This window comes from Notolepis coatsorum (assembly GCF_963971535.1).
Source record: "Notolepis coatsorum genome assembly, chromosome: 14".
In the NCBI taxonomy this organism is placed as follows: domain Eukaryota; kingdom Metazoa; phylum Chordata; class Actinopteri; order Aulopiformes; family Paralepididae; genus Notolepis; species Notolepis coatsorum.
The window spans coordinates 96,041,455-96,062,966 of NC_140178.1; the positions used below are offsets into that span (position 1 = coordinate 96,041,455).

At 40.6% G+C, this 21,512-nt stretch overlaps 1 protein-coding gene across 1 annotated transcript in view; it reads right to left on the reverse strand.

The window, feature by feature from the left end:
- Positions 1-450: 450 nt before the first annotated feature.
- LOC311240975 (uncharacterized protein) overlaps positions 451-21,512 on the reverse strand; it is a 37,097-nt gene continuing 16,035 nt past the window's right edge. Inside the window, exons 2-9 of the mRNA XM_084329613.1 lie at positions 18,287-18,495; positions 15,943-16,125; positions 15,680-15,853; positions 15,301-15,453; positions 14,320-14,511; positions 10,203-10,338; positions 7,693-7,838; positions 451-2,307 (exon numbers count right to left, since the gene is read on the reverse strand). Coding sequence (XP_084185739.1) covers positions 1,294-2,307; positions 7,693-7,838; positions 10,203-10,338; positions 14,320-14,511; positions 15,301-15,453; positions 15,680-15,853; positions 15,943-16,125; positions 18,287-18,493 — 2,205 coding nt within the window. The 5' untranslated portion in view covers positions 18,494-18,495 and the 3' untranslated portion in view covers positions 451-1,293. The remainder of the gene's footprint in view (positions 2,308-7,692; positions 7,839-10,202; positions 10,339-14,319; positions 14,512-15,300; positions 15,454-15,679; positions 15,854-15,942; positions 16,126-18,286; positions 18,496-21,512) is intronic.

The following is a 21,512-nucleotide window of genomic DNA, read 5'->3' on the forward strand; positions in this document are numbered from 1 at the left end:
GCAACACAGATTACAGTGTTTACATCTGTCTGCTTGAGAAAATACCATGTTCTGCAATAAAAATGATTGAAGTGAGATGAACAGACTGCTTTATTTTATTAGATAAAACATGTTGACAAACTTTTACTTTGCAGTTGAAAAAAGGTAATCAATTAAAATGGGATAGAAAAAATCTTTAAAAAGAAAAGAATAATTTTTCGCAATACTCAGCGTATCACGATATATTTAGTATCGCGATACTATCGCATCGTGACGCAAGTATCGCAATCGTATCGTGAGGTCTCTGGCGATTCCCACCCCTAATACTAAGGGTCCCAATTAAGGGAGAAAATATATCAAATTATGGACAATCTGGGCCTCACAGTCCATCACATCTCCCAGATAGTGAAACTGCTTCACCTCCTCCAGCACCTCCCCTCCCACCACTAGACCACCATCTCCAACCCCCTATTCCCTCTCACATGTGAGGCATCTAAAATCCCTCACTCCCCTCAGATTTTCCAAACCTGAACATCTTTGGTGACACCATTTGTCACATTCTCTACACTGACTGAATTATCTCTCCTTCACTCCCTGTTATCATCACATTTGTCTTGTCGATATTTATCTTCATTCCCCTCTTCTGTAGGGGAATTAACAGAATACTTTCTCTCAACCTTGAGATGAATGGAACAAGTCTGGACGTGGAGGGGCCTTTTCTGGAGGGCTTAGACAAGCCTTCTCTTGAAGAGGCCAAGCCTTCTCTTGAAGATGGAAAACCATCTCTTGAAGAGGCCAAGCCTTCTCTGGAGTTTGATGGGCCTTTTCTGAACTCTGACAAACGTTTTCTAGAAGAGCACAAGTCTTTGCCAGACACTGGAGTCATCAGAGCTGTCCTCAGTTTGTATTTCAGACGAGAGGCTGGCTTGTTGAGACTGCTCAGTTGCATGCCTCTTATGTGAAGTAACAGAGTCTCCCTCTGGTGCAGTGTAGGTCAGTTTCCTCTTACGCGTGTTCTCACTGTACTGCTCAGGTTCTGAGTCAGATGGAAAACCTTCTCTTGAAGAGGCCAAGCCTTCTCTTGAAGAGGTCAAGCTTTCTCTTGAAGAGGCCAAGCCTTCTCTTGAAGAGGTCAAGCTTTCTCTTGAAGAGGTCAAACCTTCTCTGGAAGATGGGCCTTTTCTGAACTCTGACAAACGTTTTCTAGAAGAGCACAAGTCTTTGCCAGACACTGTGGAGTCATCAGAGCCGTCCTCAGTTTCTATTTCAGACGAGAGGCTGGCTTGTTGAGGAGACTGCTCAGTTGCATGCCTCTTATGTGAAGTAACAGAGTCTCCCTCTGGTGAAGACAGTGTAGGTCAGTTTCCTTTTACGTGTGTTCTCACTGTACTGCTCAGGTCCTGAGTCAGATTCAGCAGTCACCATGCGTTTGCCACTTGAAGTTGTTGGTGACCTGCGCTGAATGGCAGTTTTTGTTATCATACAATCGGACTCATCAGAGAAGTCCTCGCTTTTGGTTGTGGTTGGAAGTCTCCTCTCTTGCCACTTGCGTACATTCTTTGAAAAATCACCCTGGTCACTCTCCGAGTCAGACTCGGGTAGCGGATGACTCTGCGATGCGTCTGACGTGTCCTTGCCTTCTTCATCCTTACAATCGGACTTGGAGGGAGCTTTTCGGAAGCTTTTCGGAAGCTTTTTGGAAAACCTTTTGGACACTGTTAAATAGTTATATTTTGGTGAAGATGTTGAGTAATCAGAACTGTGTTCAGTTTCAGAGGTACTTAGCTCCCCATCACATTCAGGCTCAGATTCACATGAAGGTGTCATCTGTGGCCTCGGGTTCTGATCCCTGGTCTGAATGTCTTTGTCCTCCTCTGGGGCCGAAAAAATGGGACAGTGTGCATAATTGATGTTCTTCGCCTTTAGGAATCCGTCTAAAGAGTCGAAGACCTCCATGTCAGAGGAGGGCGACGCCACTGCTAGTTTTGAGGTGGAGTCTTGCGCCTCACAAAGAGGAAGAATGACTACATCGTCTTCTTGGTTTTTTCCATTTCCAACATCCTGTGGCAGAACAGGGTCTCCATCTGTGGGTTCAAATGTAAGGTCCGACACGACCACACACATAACCATCCAGTCGTCATCCTTCTCCTCCGTCTCAGATATATATTGTAAGTCTTTGTCTTGCGTCACAGATGTCTCCTCACTTTGTGGAGATTCCTCCACCGTCAGTTCCCTGTGGTCTAGATCTATGGATTGTTCACGTTGAAAATCTTCATGTTTCAACCCTTGCTCTTTAAGTGAAGCTTCAGTCTTGACCGCACTTTCACACTGTGAAGAGTTAAAGATTGCAAGTTTAGTATGTTATAGGATCATTACTCTGATTCATAGGTCACATGCATACTGATATGGATACACAGATACTGATGCCGGTACTGAAGGTGATACCAGGCTAAAATAATGCAGGTACTGGGTGTCATACCAGGCTAAAATACTGGAGGTACTGAAGGTGATACCAGGCTAAAATACTGCAGGTACTGAAGGTGATACCAGGCTAAAATACTGCAGGTACTGGGTGTGATACGTTTGTATATTTACAGTTGTGAAGTTAATCTAACCTCACTTGGACTCAAACTCTCTCTCTCTATATATATATACACTAGAGCAGTGGTCACCAAACTTTTTAAGCCCAAGATCACTTTTTTTTTTTTGGTGAAGGCAAGATCTACCTATTGAAGCGTTGAAAGAAAAAGACAGCCAAGATTGTACTTTAAACTAAATTACTTTTATTTGCCTGTATTCTAATTACATGCAATGCTTTGGTCCAACATTAAAACGTCAAAGTAGAACTATTATGTACTTTCTCAGTCAGTGCTAAGTGCAGTCATCTTATGCAGCATCACTTTTCACATCAAAACAAAAGTAGAACTGTAATGTGGACTTTCTCATATTATTAACATTGACAAACATATTTACAATTAGCATTTTATAAAGTAGAACTGTAATGTGTACTTTCTCAGTCAGTGCTAAGTGCAGTCAGTGCTAAGTGCAGCATCAGTTTTCACATCAGAACAAAAGTAGAACTGTAATGTGGACTTTCTCATATTATTAACATTGACAAACATATTTACAATTAGCATTTTATAAAGTAGAACTGTAATGTGTACTTTCTCAGTCAGTGCTAAGTGCAGCATCACTTTTCACATCAAAACAAAAGTAGAACTGTAATGTTTACTTTCTCAGTCAGTGCTAAGTGCAGCATCACTTTTGACATCAAAACAAAAGTAGAACTGTAATGTGGACTCTCAGGGTAAGATAAAAAAAAAAAAAAAAAAAAAAAAAAAAAAAAATTTAATTTTCATGGAAAGATCTACAGGGACAGTCTCAAAGATCGACCAGTAGATCAAGATCGACGGGTTGGTGACCACTGCACTAGAGAATAGACCACTGCACTTCCGCGTTACATTGAAATCACGGAGGAGAATGCGGCGGGAGCAAATGAATGAATGTGGATGAGAGCCTTGATGCAAGTGGTTGCAGCTACGGCTGTGTGGGTGCTAGAGACATGATCGAATAGACTTTTATGCGCCCGAGTCTTCTGAACACGGCGCAACCAATTCCAAATCGATTGGAACTAAATCGGCCGAGCTATAGTCCCCTTTTCAGCACCTACTCCCCATATGCATGCGCAGATTGCCAACGGATTCTGAAGGCGCGTGATTTAACTTCAGTTAGTAAATATAGAGAAGTCCGATTTAACTTAATTTAGTTAATATATAGAATAGCTACTGATGTCTATATGATATGGACCTATGACTCCTACAATGTGATTGCAAGGAGGAAAATGTATTCACACTACCTTACATGAACATATTCTGTACACTGTTCTCAGTTGCTCTATAGCCATACATGGACTCCTGTCTCTGCACAGTATCTGCTTCTGACACTATAATGTAAACGGCCTATGATATATAATCAGCGATGGGAGATGTACCTTATGGATTAATATGGACATAATCGAGACACAGTATATGCATCATGAGAACTTACATGTCAGAATTTACATGTTAAATTTGCATCAAGTAATATGACTCTTTGTCTTGATATATAAAGATGTCCATGTTGTACACCATTACTGTGTTACTGTCTCTTCTATCCTACTCTTTGCCTCCATTCTTCCCCACTCCATTACTAATGAAAGACTGGATTAGGAATTGTTTCCTAATCATTCAGATATTAATATCAATATTAGTATTAAGATTTATATTCTTAATACCTCGGACCACGGATCTTGATTTACATCAAAACTAGAGCTGCCGCGGTATTGATTATTTCCTTACCGCACAAATTTGCAAAATATTTCCTACCGCCGCGGTTATTACCGCATGCACACAAAAAATTAAAAAAAAAAGTTTGAATGCATTTTTTTTTTAGTAGTAGTCTACTCTTTATAGCATATAGCCTGCCTCTAGTCTAAATGTCTATTTTTAGAGGATGACTTTGCAGCATGAATATTGTTTGGGATTCGGCAAGCACGCATTAGTTATTGAAAGTGAAACACGGATTCGAAGTTTACCCTCTGGTCGTGCGCCGTTCACTCGGTGTCGCGGGCAGGGGTGGTTACCCCCCCGACCCTTTCTTATTATTATTACTATAGAGTTACTACTTTATAATAAAGGCATTCGTTTTGTGGCATTAACATTATATAGTTATACGTTCAATAACATCAGCGTATTTACCGGACAATAGCAAGGCAAGCAATACTCTATTCATATCTCAGTTCCTTTCTTTGCTCAGAGCGTGCTGAGTTGTCCCATTCTGCGGTCTGTTAATAAAGTTTTCAATCAGACAAGTGTATAGAACGAAGGGCTTTTATTATAACATTCGTTGCAGACAGTAAAATCATTATGTCTCGTTTAGTACTCCTTAGGAGCGATCGTAGTCCACTCCGGCGGAGAGTTAAAGCTAACGTTATTAGCCGTGTTGTGATGATCTGACATTCAGGAAGTAAAAACCTAATACGCGCTTGCCGATTGGTGGTAACACACTGCATGACGCTACAACGTGTGACGCGTCTCTCTTCTGACCAATCAGTGGTCTGCAATGTTTCACGTGACTTTTCTGGTACCCAATAGGGTCGCTTGGAACCTCGATAGATGAGTAGGGTATATCTGCAGAGCCGCAAGCCCAACGAGAGGAGGGTACTTTATTATTATTATTATAAAAAACAGCGGTGACGCGGTATTCAGCCTACTCTGCGGTGGCCGTGATGTAACAGCGATACCGCGGTAATGCGGTAATCGCGGCAGCTCTAATCAAAACACATCATTACAGTGATATAACCACCTGCATAAACAGTGGCTCAGGAGGTAGAGCGGTCGTCTGGTAATCAGAAGGTTCCCGGTTCGATTCCAGCTCCTCCCAGGCAGTGTGTTGAAGTGTCCTTGAGCAAGACACATAACTCCTAACTGCTCCCGATAAGCAGGTTGGCACCTTGCATGGTTGCCTCCGCCGTCTGTGGTGTTGTTTAAGTTCCATCTTTGTCTTGAAGCTCTTCCCACACTGGTCACAGCAGTACGGGTTCTCTCTTGTGTACCATGTTGTGTTTTTTTTTTGGTCTGCATTTCTCTTGAAGCTCTTCCCACACTGGTCACAGCTGTAAGGTTTCTCGCCTGTGTGTACCATGTTGTGTTTATTTAGATCTAGCGTTCTCTTGAAGCTCTTCCCACACTGGTCACACCAGTAAAGGCGCTCCCATAGTCCAGCAGACTGTACACAGAGCAGACTCCGCGGAGGTCCGCGCGGACTCTTTGAGCCTTCATAGTCGAGCGGACCTCCGTGGACCAATTTCCTAGATGTCACGCGCCAGTTTACACAATTGTCCCCCACGCTGTTCAACTTCTGTCATGTCGTCGTCATCCGATGTCAAAATAAAGAGTATGTTATCTCCGTTTCCAATATTTCGATAATAAAACGGGCAGTTTTACGCACTTGAATAACAGGTATATAGGCAGCGAGATGCAATGTACCGTATAGGCTTGAGGTGGACAGCGCGTGGTGCTGAAAAGACACGCATTGCATGAAATAAAAGCACCAGTTTTATTTCAAAATATTCTATATTATATAACGTTATAATGTTATATATATAATATATAACATTCTATGTTATCTCCGTTTCCAATATTTCGAAATAAAACTGGCAATTTTACACACTTCATTTAGAAAAGCCATTCAAACATCTCTTGGCACGGAGCGAGTGTTCAGAGTAAAATGCAGATCGGCGTCACATTAAATGCAGTTCGATGTCAACCAAAACGCCGAGCAGCGTTTTGTGTGACACCAAGTCAGCGGCGCGGATGTCCGCGCCTCAGAAAATATGAGCTTCGCACCTGTGGGTCTGCTGTCCGCTGAGATCAAAGCTCAAGAGTCCGCGCGGACCTCCGCGGAGTCTGCTCTGTGTACAGTCTGCTCGACTATGGGAGCGCCTTAAGGTTTCTCTCCTGTGTGTACCACGTGGTGTAGTTTAAATGATGCCATTGCCTTGAAGCTCTTCCCACACTGGTCACAGCAGTAAGTTTTCTCTACTGTGTGTACCATGTAGAGATGTTCCGATACCATTTTTTCCTTCCCGATCCGATACCTAAGCTTTGGGTATCGGCCGATACCTAAGCTTTGGGTATCGGCCGATACCGATACTGATCTGATACCAGTATAAATTATACCTTTTCTTTTTTTATACAGATACTGTTTTATATATACTGTTTTTTAGTAATAACTAGAAAGTAATGCTATTTATTCAACAACAGGTGATTGTATAGATTAGTATTAGTATTATTAATCAATGAGTATGGGGCTGCGGCACTGCAGATATACCCTACTCCAATGATCCGCACGGACTTTAGACGGTGTTGCACTCGCTACCCAGTCTGTTAGTAGCAGAGGCTCTGGCTAGTATTAACGTTCATGTTGTGATTTCCGATGCAAAATAAATATTCAACATTCTCTTTTGAGACTCCGGCTCAGACTCTTATCCTTTGGCACTTGGAACTTGCTGTACTTTGCTTGCCGGTCTGCAGCCATTATTGCTGGATTATGAATAGCACCAACCTTAGCCACGGTACCGTTATCATGCTAAGCTAGCTGATCTAGCTTGTCTTCCCCGCATTGCCATTTGATAACGTTAGTCAGCTAACGCTAGTCAGTAGCTACTTGACTTAAATACGATTCACTGTGGGTGCATTATTGTTGATAGACGGACAGTGTCAGGTCCTGGAGAAAGGACAGGCGATCATCTGATTTGATGTAACGTTAAAGCGGATGTTGTTCCAACTAGCTAGCTTTTCAGCTAATGCTATCATAACACCAGCAAGAAAAACACATCCCGTCCGAGCTCCCCGTCACACCGCACTGTCGGGGACAATGGAATTTAAGAAAGTGTATCTGCTGTTAAAATGACAAACAGCATCACACTTTAAAACACGTTCATTCTATAATCCTCACTCTCCGCAGGAGATAAATTACGTCATGGGATCGGAGGCTAGAATTTACGTGTACTCGCCGATACCAGCATTTTAGGCAGTATCGGCGGCATTTCCGATACCGGTATCGGAACAACTCTAGTACCATGTGGTGTAGTTTAAGTTCCACCTTTCTCTTGTAGCTCTTCCCACACTGGTCACAGCAGTAGGGTTTCTCTCCTGTAAGATATTTCCTTGCCTTGAAGCTCTTCCCACACTGGTCACAGCAGTAAGGTTTCTCTTCCTTGTGTACCATGTTGTGTTTATTTAGATTTGCCTTTCTCTTGTAGCTCTTCTGACACTGGTCACAGAGACATGGACCAGCGGCCAGGACAGTATTTGGATCTGGGGAACAGAGAGAGAAAGAAACATTCCAATGAAAATATAGGTTTGTAAACTTGCAGTCTAAGGTAGGCATGTATAGATCTATGCTTTAATACCTTCTGAGGAACAGTGCCTTACAGTGAAATTACAGAGGTGACTGTTCATTCCCAAGTAGACACATATCTTGAGGTGACTTCATTCTCCACTAGACACATAGCATGAGGTGACTGTTCACCACATTGATTAGTTAGAATGAACCCCTTAAGCCCGGCAGGCCCGATACAGGGCAGATATTCATATCATGCCATAAATCGATCAATACAGAAAGTATTAATTAATGTTGCATTTCTTTTTCAAATGTAGCCAAGAGTAAAGACCTTAAGTGAGTTTGTGAGATATGATCCCGAAAAAAATTAGAAAAGGGTCACGCTAGAAGTCAGATGATTGACAGGGGCTGGCGTGAGCTGGGAAGTGTAGTTTTTTTAATCGAAAGCCCATCGAAGGCCCTGGGTTTCTTCTCTCAAAAGACTACAAGTTAGGTTGCGCCAAATCCTCACGTCTATGAGCGCCTTTTTCCGACTCGATGCCCTGAGATTTCTATGAACTCATATTTTACTAATAACTAGGGATGCACCGAACATTCGGCCACCGAAAATTATCGGCCGAAAATGGTTAAAAAGGCTCTTTCGGCCGAAAGGGTTTTAGCACCGAAAATATATCACCGGATGTCAAAGAACAGGGATACGTAACGTTTGTAACCGAAAGTGTTGTTGTGATGACGTAATCAAAACGCGCAACGTGTAACGTGAGCAGCTTGGCAGCTCTTCCCTGCGTTCTGCAGCCTGTGATAACTAACTCCTCTTGGGAGTCGCGCTGTTTCTATGTATAAACTCCGCGAGCAACGCATCCAATAAATGCGTCTTTAACATGCTTTATATCCTCGCCATTACTATATGCCCGTCGCGGTTTAAACATTTTGAACTAACGTTAGAGTTAAGCTAGCTAACGATTCCATTCCCCTTTGACCCGTCTCTCGTAAGCTACGTCATCCCCCGCTAAGAGTCATGGGAGATGTAGTAAATACAACAGTCCTGTGTGTGTCTTTATGCAGATCGTTATGCAGTTTTAAAGCACCTTGGCTTTGTTCTGAATGCACTTTGTTGTAGTTATCCTACAGAGAAAAGAAAATGCACTTGACTTTAATGCACATTTTGTTGTATGCAAAGAGAAAATGTTTAAATTGTACAATCTTTCAGCAGTCAGTCTGAAATTAATGTATGCATTCAAAAGTGCTGAATAAATGTTTTATGGGCCATAATAGTGATTATTAATATGATTTAAGTTAAGTTTAGCCATAATCATGTATTTTGCCATAATCCGGTAGAAAAAAAAAAAAAAACACATAATATATTTATATTAATCATTTTCGGCCTTTCGGCATTCGGTTTTCGGCCAACTGTTTCCTATTTTCGGTATCTGTTTCGGCCAAGAATTTCCCATTTGGTGCATCCCTAGTAGAGACAGTGATGGAGGGTAGAGACAGTGATGGAGGGTAGAGACAGTGATGGAGGGTAGAGACAGTGATGGAGGGTAGGGACAGTGATGGAGGGTAGGGACAGTGATGGACGGTAGGGACAGTGATGGACGGTAGGGACAGTGATGGAGGACTTCCATTGAGCTACACTATCAAGGGACTTCAAGCCATTTTAACAGTGCAAGTGGAACAGTTCCACAGTTTAGCCATTCTGATTTTGGCCATTAAGCCTACTTAGTTATATACTTGAATTAATTATGTAGCATAGCAGCAAGCAAGAGTTCAGACATCAACGGATGAGTGTGGTAGATACTATCTTCCTGTCATGTTACTTTTCAATTGCAAATGCATCAAGGACAGAAACATCAGCCGAGCAGCCAAAATCCTTAACCAGTTACACAGACAGCACTGAGCCCTTAACTCCACAACACTTTCAAATGCAAATCGATCATGGTGGAGAGGGAGTGAAATCTACTATACAACTTGCAAGGTGTTTGTTAACGTTGCAGTCAAAAAGGAAATTGATTCACACTAGTAGGTGGATTTGGTTTCTTTCTCTCTGGGTTGCCAGGTTGCACAAAACATATTCAGCGTTGTGTATGAAGGTTATTTGTTGGTTTCACACTCTATGGCAACACAATTCTCACACAGAAAATCCATGTGTTGCATCAAACCTATAAGACATCATCTTCTTCTTCTACTGGTTATTTAAATAGACTCCTCGTGTTCTTCAGGAACTCCAATATGCAAGGTCTGTCCATATGTAATTTCTGTAACACTGATTTTAGTTTGACCCACTCAATAAGAGTTAGGACATTGTATCATTGCATATACAGGTGTGTGTGTAATACCTGTTGGTAGGGCCTTGCCCTCTCCCCTCAGCTGCCCCCCCACCACCACTGTTGGCCCCATGGAGGCAGGTGGTGGGCCCTCCATGATGGAGAGAGGAGGCTCTGGTTCCCCCGGCCCGCAAGCAGACTCGGGAACCTGGAACCAGACAGAAGCTCTGTCATGTGGAATGGACCTATTATCAAGCTCCGTCTTCTTTTCTTAATACTAATCACGACTGTCGCTTTCTTCTGGAAACCTCCTAATACAAGCTTTGCTCTTCTCAGTCTAGCTAAGAGAGGGTGGAGCTTGAGATAGTCAAAGTCAACTTTATTGTCATTTCCCATAATGTGCAAGACATACAGAGAAATGAAATTGCGTTCCCCCCTTCCCACGGTGTGATATAATATAAATATAAAGTAACATATAGGACACAATGTCGGCTCCAACGGATCACCACCTTAACGCGGTGGGGCAGTTTGTGCGTCTCAATGACCCCTAGAGCTATGTCGGCAGGAGTCTTGTACTCCTAGCAGGGTCACCCAAGCCGAACAGGTCGAAGGAGAGAGACCAGACGAAGAGTGATCCAACTGGTCCTCCAGATTGGGGGTTGGGCTGAGGGCCGATAACACGCTCCCGGAAAAACACTTTATTACAGAAACCAGAAACAGAGCAAATTCACACAATCTTCGAGACGCCATAGCCAGTCCTTCTTGCAACAGGAGAGACACCATGACACCCAAGGGCCAAAGCCGAGAGGACGCCTTTGGGCCGAATAGGCCACTAGCAGGGTGGAGCTCATGGCCTGAAGCAAGAACAACGGCAGCTGACCGGGAGAAGGGGAAACGCTCTGTGAAGGCCTTATGTGCCACTAGGCACAAAGTGGATAGGTAACAGGTAACATAGGACACAATGTACACACACAATATACAGGACTATATACAATATAAACAGTAGCTATGAAATGAATGAGTGAAATAAATAGAGGTAAAAGAGAACTTAGTGCAAATCTTCTAGCAGCAGTGGTACATAGTAAATAAAATAATGGCAGTAAAGTTAACTTAACAAGCGGGCAGAAAAGTGGCAATTTTTGAACTTGAACTTGAGGACTGCATGCTTTTTTTGCAAACCAAAACAACATACTTTATACTTATAGCACATGCATCAGCCTGGTCTATTTTGAAAGATGACATTCTGAAGTTTCTGATCCCAAAAAGAAATTTCACTTTTACTGCTAAAGTAATCCTAAAAAGAAATTTCACTTTTACTGCTAGAGTTACATAGGTCTGAACTTGAGTTGTAAACAAAACTTGTTACTCAAGTTTTTCTGTAGTAGTTAGTAGTCCAGAGGTAGTATTTCCCCAGAAGGTGGCTTACAAATCCAGGCGGAGCTATAGCCTGAAGCCTTATGTAGTACATATCCAAATTTCATAAAGATCCATTCAGAAATGAGTGATTATGAGTGATTTTGGTCAACTGTGTAAAAAGAAAAACTCAGTTTTCTCATAGACTTCATAGGCTGTTTTGCTCTTCCTGTTCGTGTTTTTAGTTTTTTTTATTTAGATCCCCATGTGGGGTATCATTGGAAAGCCACACTCATTGGTTACAACGATCCACAATCATTTTCGAGATCGGATCTAGATTGACGGAACTACTGCAGCCTGAGTCGGGAGTGGTATTTTGCGCAATACCGTGTACTTTGCACAAGCCTCAAATACCGGCATGTAACTCGAGAACCGCTTAACGGATTTTGTCGCTATCGACAGGCAACAAATAAGCCTTCAATTCGATATATATATTGTATTACAAAATATGCACACCCGAGCCACTAGGGGTCGCCAAAGTGCCGGTTGCAAAAAATCCGAAAAACTTCCCATATGAGGGATGTTGCAGCTTAAGAGGCTAGGTCAATTGTGTTGCTAGGGAACAGCTTGGACTGCAGCTGATTTCCTGTTGCAATGTGCAATGCGAATATCAAAAACTCAGAGGAAATAAAACAGTCCGTTTAGAGTTTATGTTGTCAAGTTGAAACCATCTCTACCTGCTAGCCTAAAGAATGTTTATGTTGTAAAGTTGAAACCATCTCTACCTGCTAGCCTAAAGAATGTTTTATGTTGTCAAGTTGAAACCATCTCTACCTGCTAGCCTAAAGAATGTCTATGATATCAAGTTGAAACCATCTCTACTCACTAGTCTAAACAGATTACCATTAAAGGTAAGATAGAATTTGATTCTACGAAGTATACATTCTGAAACATAAAAATGAAAAGCAGCATCTATTGTTTTTTTTGTATCTACTTTTTTCTGTGATTTTTCTCCCCATCCCAATTTTACCTCTCGTGCCAATTCTCCCTCCCCTGTCCCGATCGTTGCTCGCATATGCCCCCAACTGGCCGGTTGTAGGGAGGATAGAAGCCCCTCCGATACATGTGGAGGCAGCCTGTCACATCTTTTCAACTGCCAGTGCGGACTCTCATTTGGCGAGGAGTAACATGTAGGAGGCTCACACTTTTTTGTGTGTTAATTTAAAGGTGCTATAAATAAATGTTTTATGTAGAGTAATCATTAAAATATTATAATACGTCCACAGAGCTTTTAGACAGGTGCAGAATAAAATTATGAGCTTCATTGCTTATTGAGTAATGAATTATCATTTAAAAATGTGTGCAGGTCCAAAAGTAATGTTGTTGTTTACATGTTGCATGTATCCCCTCCCTACTTCCCCACCTGGAATGAACCGGATTGGATAAATGACATGTTGGTGCTCAATCTAGTGGCTGAATGTTATCTATAGCAGGGGTTCCCAAAGGGGGGGGTCGCCAGATGATTAAAAATAATAATAATAATAATAATAAAGTTTTTTTTATGCAGTCAGGCAGAATGAAGGAAAAAAAATTCCTGGTGGGGGACCCCCTGCTTAAAAAGTGGCCTGACTGGGGCTATATTCTACACTATATTTCCTGGCCTGAATGATTTCCCCAGTCCGGCCCTGGTTAAAAGCCTCCAATGCTTATTAGTGTGTGTGTGTTTGAACGTTTGCATGTTTCAACCATACATTTCCATTTATTAAAAATTTATTAAATTAAAAATATATATTATAATTATTTAAAATGTTTTACCTGCTATAATAGTGGGGGTCGCGGCTCTCCGACACCGTTATTTGGGGGTCGCAGCCTGAAAAGTTTGGGAACCCCTGATCTATAGCACCTTTAACTATGATGCTTCTATGATTGTAGAACAGGTACAAACACTAAGATTAACTGTTTCTGCGCCAAGAATGAGTTTACTCGTTATTTCCTTTATTTGCCATTGCCATTCATAATTCATCCAGCAAGGCTCCGGGAGACTCTGGACTCTGTCTGATTTTGCAACGGCTCAATACCGCCGCCAGGTGGATTTGGGGCGATGTTGCACTCACTCTAAACCGGATGGTGCGTTCTGTGCATCGGTGAAAATGTTCCGGGCAGAGCTCTCTTGTTATGTGGATCCAGACAAACACTCTAGTGCATTGGATCGCTTTCGGCGTTTATTGCGTCGTACAAATGGAAATGGAAATCAAATAATTGGAATATTTCTTCTCCAGACTCATCGGCCACAGGTAAGAGGAATCTAACGTTAATTCCAGCTCGATTGTCCATTTATTTCATTGCAATCCATCTGATCAACGTATGATGTCGTACTAAAGAAAGCCGTTACTGACAATCAAGGAATCATAAACGACCCCCCCCCCCCTTTCCTTCACGCATGATGGAGCATAATGTATACCGATCATATGCATTTGAATTTTTTAATATAGCGTGTATAGGAACGAAACGCCAATTGATTATGTATAATATGCATCGGGGCCTATAACTCGCGTTCTAGGAATTACTGCAGACAACTCTAAAAACACTTATATTCACGATGGTATTAACACGACAATGTATGAATGGAAAAATATAACGTTCCCACATCCGGAACGATAGATACCCGATGTTGAATGGGCCATAGTAATGTCGTATAGCTATAATATTTAAAAAGTTATAGCCCTGCAAAGAAGGTGAGCGACTCCATAGGCTTACAGCGCTGGCAGTGAGAAGTATAAGATGGTCAAACTGCGTGGCAGACATTGTGTTAAATGACAACAACAACAACTCTAACCTCCTCCACTCGTTTCTCCTCTTCCTCCGACGGCAGGTTCTCCTCCTTCAGAACAGGAGGCGGCGAGGTGGCAGGAGGAGGCGCAACAGAAAGAGGAGCCACTGGAGCTTGTTGAGGAGGAGGGTTTATGACCACAAACACCACCCTGCACTCCCCCTGTGGGCCTGCAGGAGTCACTACCGCCCCCCCCACCTGACAGACAGACAGACAGACAGAGAGAGAGAGAGAGAGAGAGAGAGAGAGAGAGGGAAAAGAGAAAAAGAGAGAGAGAGAAAGAGAGAAGAGATGGACAGAGGTGGGAGAGAGAAGAGAGATAGACAGAGTAGAGAGAGAGGGAGAAGAGCGAGATAGACAGAGAGAGAGATAAGAGAAATAGACAAAGACAAAGATGAGAACGTTTTATAGTTCTACTGGATCTTCATAGTTCTACTGGATCTTTAGTTTTACATTTTAATGGATCTTTATTGGTTTATTGGATCTTTATAGTTTTACTTGATTTTTTTTGTTTGACTGGATCTGTATAGTTTTATACAGATGTATAAAGTTCTGTCTTCATGTGTGTTCGTTAGTGTGAGCTCTTCCCCATAGTTTAAATTATATGCTTTCTGCTCTATGTAAATGTAATGTAAAATAAACCCTTTGTTTGGTTTCACTCGTCATCATGATGAATACTATTTTCTGCTGTGGATTGTGTTGACTAAAGCATCTATACATTTAGAACACTGAGATTTTAATCCTCATCAAGGAAAAACACTATCTCGTTTGTCTGATCTGACTCGCAGTATTGCATTTGTCACACAGTTGATTAGAGAGAGAGAGGAGAGAAAGAGAGAGATACCATTCTGCTGTGGTTGAGTTACATTAACTAGTGAGGGACCATGAACAGAATGAAGAAGCCCTGTCCCTGATAAAAATACAGCACAGCGTGAAGCTGTATGTAGGGATGGTGTTAGTGTTAAAGTCAGTATGGCGTCTCCAGACCTGTGTTTGAGAGGAGTTGTTGGCTGGTATCTGGGGGCTGAGTGCCGGCGTGCCACAGGGTGACGGGTGAGTCACTATCACCTGAAGACCACTCTCCACAGTGCCCCCTGCAGAGTGGGTGGGCTTACCATCTGACGACAGCACACAACACACCTGTATCCAGGATATTAATGTAGTATAAACACACTCATTAGAACACAACGCCTTTACAGAATCCCTGCATAATATAACAACATGAACAACATGATACATGAATGATACAGAATTAAGGTTATGGAGACTACAATGATAGTCAGAAATAGTAGCAATATTTTGAAGGTACACACACACAGTACAGTAGCAGTTTACTACAGTGTGAAAGTAATCACCTCCCCCTCACCTCTCTAGGAGTCCTATCAAGTTTAATGGCAGGCTCTTGTGTCAGCAGCAGCTCTGTTTTGATTGGCCGAGGGGCAGACTGGGGCTGCAGTGATTTGATGGTGAAGGTGGAGTAGAGGCCGGACTTCTTGTAGTCATTATGGGAGCTCTTCTGAGAGTTGCAAGGCGGCGAACACTGTCAGTAAAAAAAGAAAAGTTATATTTGCAAACCTGATACAGTGTATGAAAAATAAATACATCAACAATGATGAGTAGAAATTGCACCTGCGGTAAGTTATTTGATGGACAGGTATTAGCCACGCCTCCCATTGCTTTTGATTGGCTGTTTGGGTCTGCGTGGTCCCACCTCTGCCCCTCCTCTCCATTGCGGACCCCGTCAGGCAGCAAGGGGTCTGGGTGGCTGACGAACTTATACACAAACTTCTGCCCACTCACTTTCTTTATGTTCTACAACACAGAGACAGTATTCATCTTTATGTTCTACGACAGACAGTATTCATCTTTATGTTCTACGACAGAGACAGTATTCATCTTTATGACATTCTACGACAGAGACAGTATTTATCTTTATGTTCTACGACAGACACAATTCATCTTCATGATGTTCTATGGCACAGAGAAAGACACCATTCATCTTTATGATGTTCTATGACAGAGAGACACCATTCATCTTTATGATGTTCTATGACAGAGAGACAACATTCATCGTTATGTTCTACAACAGACAACATTCATCTTTATGATGTTCTATGACAGAGACACCAATCATCTTTATGTTCTACGACAGACACCATTTATCTTTATTATGTTCTACGACAGACATTCATCTTCTTGATGTTCTACGACAGAGACACCATTCATCTTTACCATGTTCTGTGACTCAGAGACACCATTCATCTTGATGATGTTCTGTGACTCAGAGAGACACCAGTCATCTTTATGATGTTTTACGACTCAGACACCATTCATCGTATATCTGTAACAGTACTGTATATCTGTATGTCGTGTATGTCATAAATGTTATGATGAATTGAAAATGGGGGACCCTGATGTAAACAAGACGAAAGTCTTTCTCTGGTCTGCATCCCCTTAACAATTGTGTGTATTAAGCCGTACTGTATTGTACCCATTCTACAATGTGTTAATAAAAATTTCAATCAATCATTATGTTTTATGACAAAGACACCATTTAACTGTATGTTTTTTTTCTTTCTTTGAGAACAGTCTACCGCAACTGTCAAACACGAAAAGTAACTCACAACAGCCTCCAAGAATCTAAATCTAATGGAATAGTGTTTGTCATAGTAGTAATAGTATCACTATCAGTAATAGTATCAGTAATAGTATTTGTATCAGTAATAGTAGGGCTGACCTTCAAAGCTTTTTTTGGCAATCGAAGCTTCGGGCAGAGCTTCGATTTTAATTCGAAGCCTAAAAAATAAATAAAAAAGAAAATAAAAAAAAATATTTTCTTTTAATATTTTTTTTTTATTATCTTATGTTGTGGGACTTGTACAGCACTTTCGTAAACGTTGTTGTTTTTAAATGTGCTCTATAAATAAAGTGGGTTGGATTAATTAATTAAGTAGCCCCTTTCGTGACTGACGCATCCAACAAGGTTTCACTCGGCTGTGTGATTTAATTCAAGGTGGATCGCTGTTGTCGTTTGAACAACTTCAGATTTCATGGGAACTACCAATCCCCCAAATCAAGAATGTTTAAGATGAATGAAGTAAGATTTTGATTATTTGAAATATGGCCTGTGTAGACTAAACTATGCACAGAATTATGTCAGTCTACAAGGTCCGGATTCTACATGGTCCGGCAATGTAGACCTTGTAGACTCCACTACAGACCAATTATCAGTGAATGTTCATGCATTTTTAAGAAGGGCAACTTCCACAAAAAAACAAAGAACTCACCAAAACATCTCAGTAGCACCTTATCTAAATGTTATATTTCATATATGGAGATTCATATTTATTTATGTATTGCATGCATTTCTACATTTTATTTCCTATTTTGTTTATTCATCCCAGTATCTTTCTTTCTTATGTGTGGAATTCTACAAGGTGCGCGCACACACACACACACCTACACCCACACACACACACACACTTACATTTAGTCATTTAGCTGACGCTTTTATCCAAGTTCTGTACGACAAGACAGCAAGAAGGGTACAACTCTATCAGCTGAGTAACAATGTTCATCAAAGTGTTGCGTGTTACAGTGTAGGTTAGTTTATTAGGACAAGTACATGACAGTAAGGTTAGTCACGGTTAGATTTTTTTTTTTTTATCATTTCAGATAATGGTTGAAGAAGTGAGTCTTTAGTCGACGGCGAAAGATTGGACGGGATTCGGCTGTCCTAACTGGGATGGGTAGTTCACACACACACACACACACCTACACACACACACACAAATCGAAGTAAAAAAAAAAAAGTGAAAAAAAAATTGAATTTTTTTTTTAATCTTTTTTAAACTTCGATTATTTTTTTAATGTTTGAAGCTTGTGCCATCGAATCGAACGTTCGAAGCTTCGAAGCATTTAAGACAGCCCTAAGTAATAGTATCAGGATTAGTATCAATAATAGTATCAGTACCTTATCATAGTAGTATCTGAGAGCCCGGCTGAGTTTGTCGTAGTTCATGTTGTGTTTATTCTTGCGCAGGCCCCACAGTCTGGCCACCTCCTCAGCATCCTTCAGTTTAAACTCCCCATCCTCTCCTGTCCACAAGATCAGGTGACGCTGTCTCTCGTCCTCCAGCAGGTGAAGCAGAAACTGCCACAGCGTAATGGACGGGTCCATGGCTAGAGACAGAGAGACAGAGAGACAGAGAGACAGACAGACAGACAGACAGACAGACAGACAGACAGACAGACAGACAGACAGACAGACAGACAGACAGACAGACAGACAGACAGACAGAGAGAGAGAGAGAGAGAGAGAGAGAGAGAGAGGAGAAAGAGATGGGAGGGAGAGTGAGAGGGGGGAGACACAGAGGAGACAGACAGAGTGATGGGAGAGAGAGGGACGAGAAGAGTGTAGTAATTATTCGAATATGAAAATAAAATTCGATTATAAAAGAAAATAAAAAAATAAAAACGTATGAATATTTTTTTCTTTTCTTTTTGCGAAATCAACTCTGCCTCTCTTTGTTAACTACAACAAGCAATGCTGTTTGTTATTTAAGATGAGGTCGGACTCGGCACTGACAGATGTTCAGTGTTCATTGTGCTGCTTTTATAAAGCCTCAAATGACGGCTTACAATATTTCATGAAAGCAAAGTGTTTTGTTTGTCTAAGATTTAAAAATGTTAAAACTTTACAGCACTGACAAAGTTGAAGAAAGTGCTGTACAAGTCCCACAACATAAAACAATTAATAAAAAAAAAAAAAAAATTTATAAATATTATTAAAAAGAAAATATAAATTTCGAAGCTTCGAATTAAAATCGAATCTCGGCCCCGAAGCTTCGAATTCCAAAAAAGAATTCGAAGGTCAGCCCTAGTAATTATCAGTGAATAATCACAGCTTCAGTAGACTAATCAGTGATTAATCAAAGCTTCAGTAGTAATCATCAGTGAATAATTCATTCTTCCTGTGCGGTAGTTGTATTATTTCTAGAAGCTGTTTCTAATGATGATGTATTATTATTTCTAGAAGCCGTTTCTAATGATGTATTATTATTTCTAGAAGCTGTTTATTATTATTAGTTCTGGAATATGTTTATAATGCTGATGTATTATTATTTCTAGAAGCAGTTTCTTATGCTGATGTGTTATTTCTAGAAGTTGTTTCTTATGCTGATGTATTATTAGTTAAAAAAATGTTTATTATGCCGATTTATTATTATTTCTAGAAGCTGTTTCTAATGCTGATGTATTATTATTTCTATATAAGCTGTTTCTAATGATGTATTATTATTTCTAGAAGCTGTTTCTAATGCTGATGTATTATTATTTCTAGAAGCTGTTTCTAATGTTGATGTATTATTATTTTTATAGAAGTCGTTTCTAATGCTGATGTATTATTATTAGTTATACAAGATGTTTCTTATGCCGATGTATTGTGATTAGTTCTAGAAGATGTTTCTTATGCTGATGTCGGCACATTTCTGGAGGAACACAATAGTGCTTACCACACAGTACCTGAAGCTTCAAAGTAGTTCCCATCCACAAGACGAACTCTATTTAATTCCAAACCTTTATTTAAACTCGAAAGGCAACGGAGGTTTCCCTCATTTAAAAAAAAAAGAAAAGGATATAAAATCACACCGCATATAAAATCATAACAATAAGACGAGGCAAAGAGCAACTTAAGAATAACAAATCAATTAAAACACGTACAACTTGATTGGCAAAGGTTGGAGATCAAGGTTTTAAACTGCAACAGAGGGGATAATCTCAAGCTTTAAGGACTGTTGGAGTTCATTCCATGAGATAGGGGCATGATAGTGAAATGCAGATTTTCCCTGTTCCGAGCAAACTCGGGGGACCTTATGGACCACGCAGCCAGTCACTAGAACAGGTTCCATAGATTCCAAAATTCCAATAAGATGTTAAGGAGGTAGCTTACCAGTGAGGGCCTTAAAAATTTACAAATACCAATGGGTCTCATTCTCGAACGAAGTTACGACAAAATATTTCGTCTTAGCCAGATTTCGGCCTATTTAAGACATATTAGGGCTGGGAGTGGGAGTCTTCAAATTTTCCTGAGATCTTATTTGAGAGCAGATCTAAGAGTGCTGAGGAGCACACTTAAATATGCTCTCAGCCCACGATCAAATCTCATGATTGATTGACTCATTTAAAATGTTATTATAACTTGACAGACTGTGTTCTCATAGTGATTCCTTCACGTCAACGCTACAGGCCTCCTTGGAATTAATTACTTAATCATAATTAAAATAAATATGACAATATTTGTACGATAAGAAATTACGCATTTGATGTCGGAAAAATAAATAATATGGATTAATCTGATCACAGGGCAGCTGGATTAACCATATCTGAACCAGCTATTTTGGACAAATAATTACTCAGATATTCAAACACAATTATGCAATTATTGTGAAATGATTGAAAATAATAATTTAATGCCTTCTGTGGAATTTGTATTTCTTATTTGTTACACATCTGTTTTAATGATTAATTATATACATTTGAAAGAATGCAGGTCAACATGCAATGTATCCCATTGATTGGTATACAATGGGACAGACCTTTGTTTGATTGATTGATAACTTTATTAACAGATTGCAGAATGGGTACAGTACAGTACAGCTCAATTACATAAGGGGATGCAGACCAGAGAAAGAATTTCGTCTTGTTTACATCAGGGTCCCCCATTTTCAATTCATCATAACATATATGACACACATGACACAGATAGACAGTACTGCTACATCTATACATTTATGACATACCAGATTTGCAAATACAGTACTGTTTGTGATACAAAAAGAGTCCAGAAAAGAGAGTACATTTGACGTAGAAACTGTTGGAGGAGGTTGGGTAGGGATGGGTGGGGGATAGACTTACACTGTACAAGAAAAACTGTACATTGGAATATTGACAAAACCATACTTGGTCATTTACTGTACATTGGAGAGGGTTGATATAGCTATAAACCTGCATTCCTTCGAATATATCATTAATCAATTAAACTTATATTGAAATACACTATATAGCCTATACACCAACACTGAAATGACAGTGGATAAATAAATAAGAACTAAAGCTAATCGGTGGAAATAGACTGCATTAATATTCCATAACAAGTCTTGTGTGCGCCTACGAATGAACAGTAGCCTATAGGCTTATGG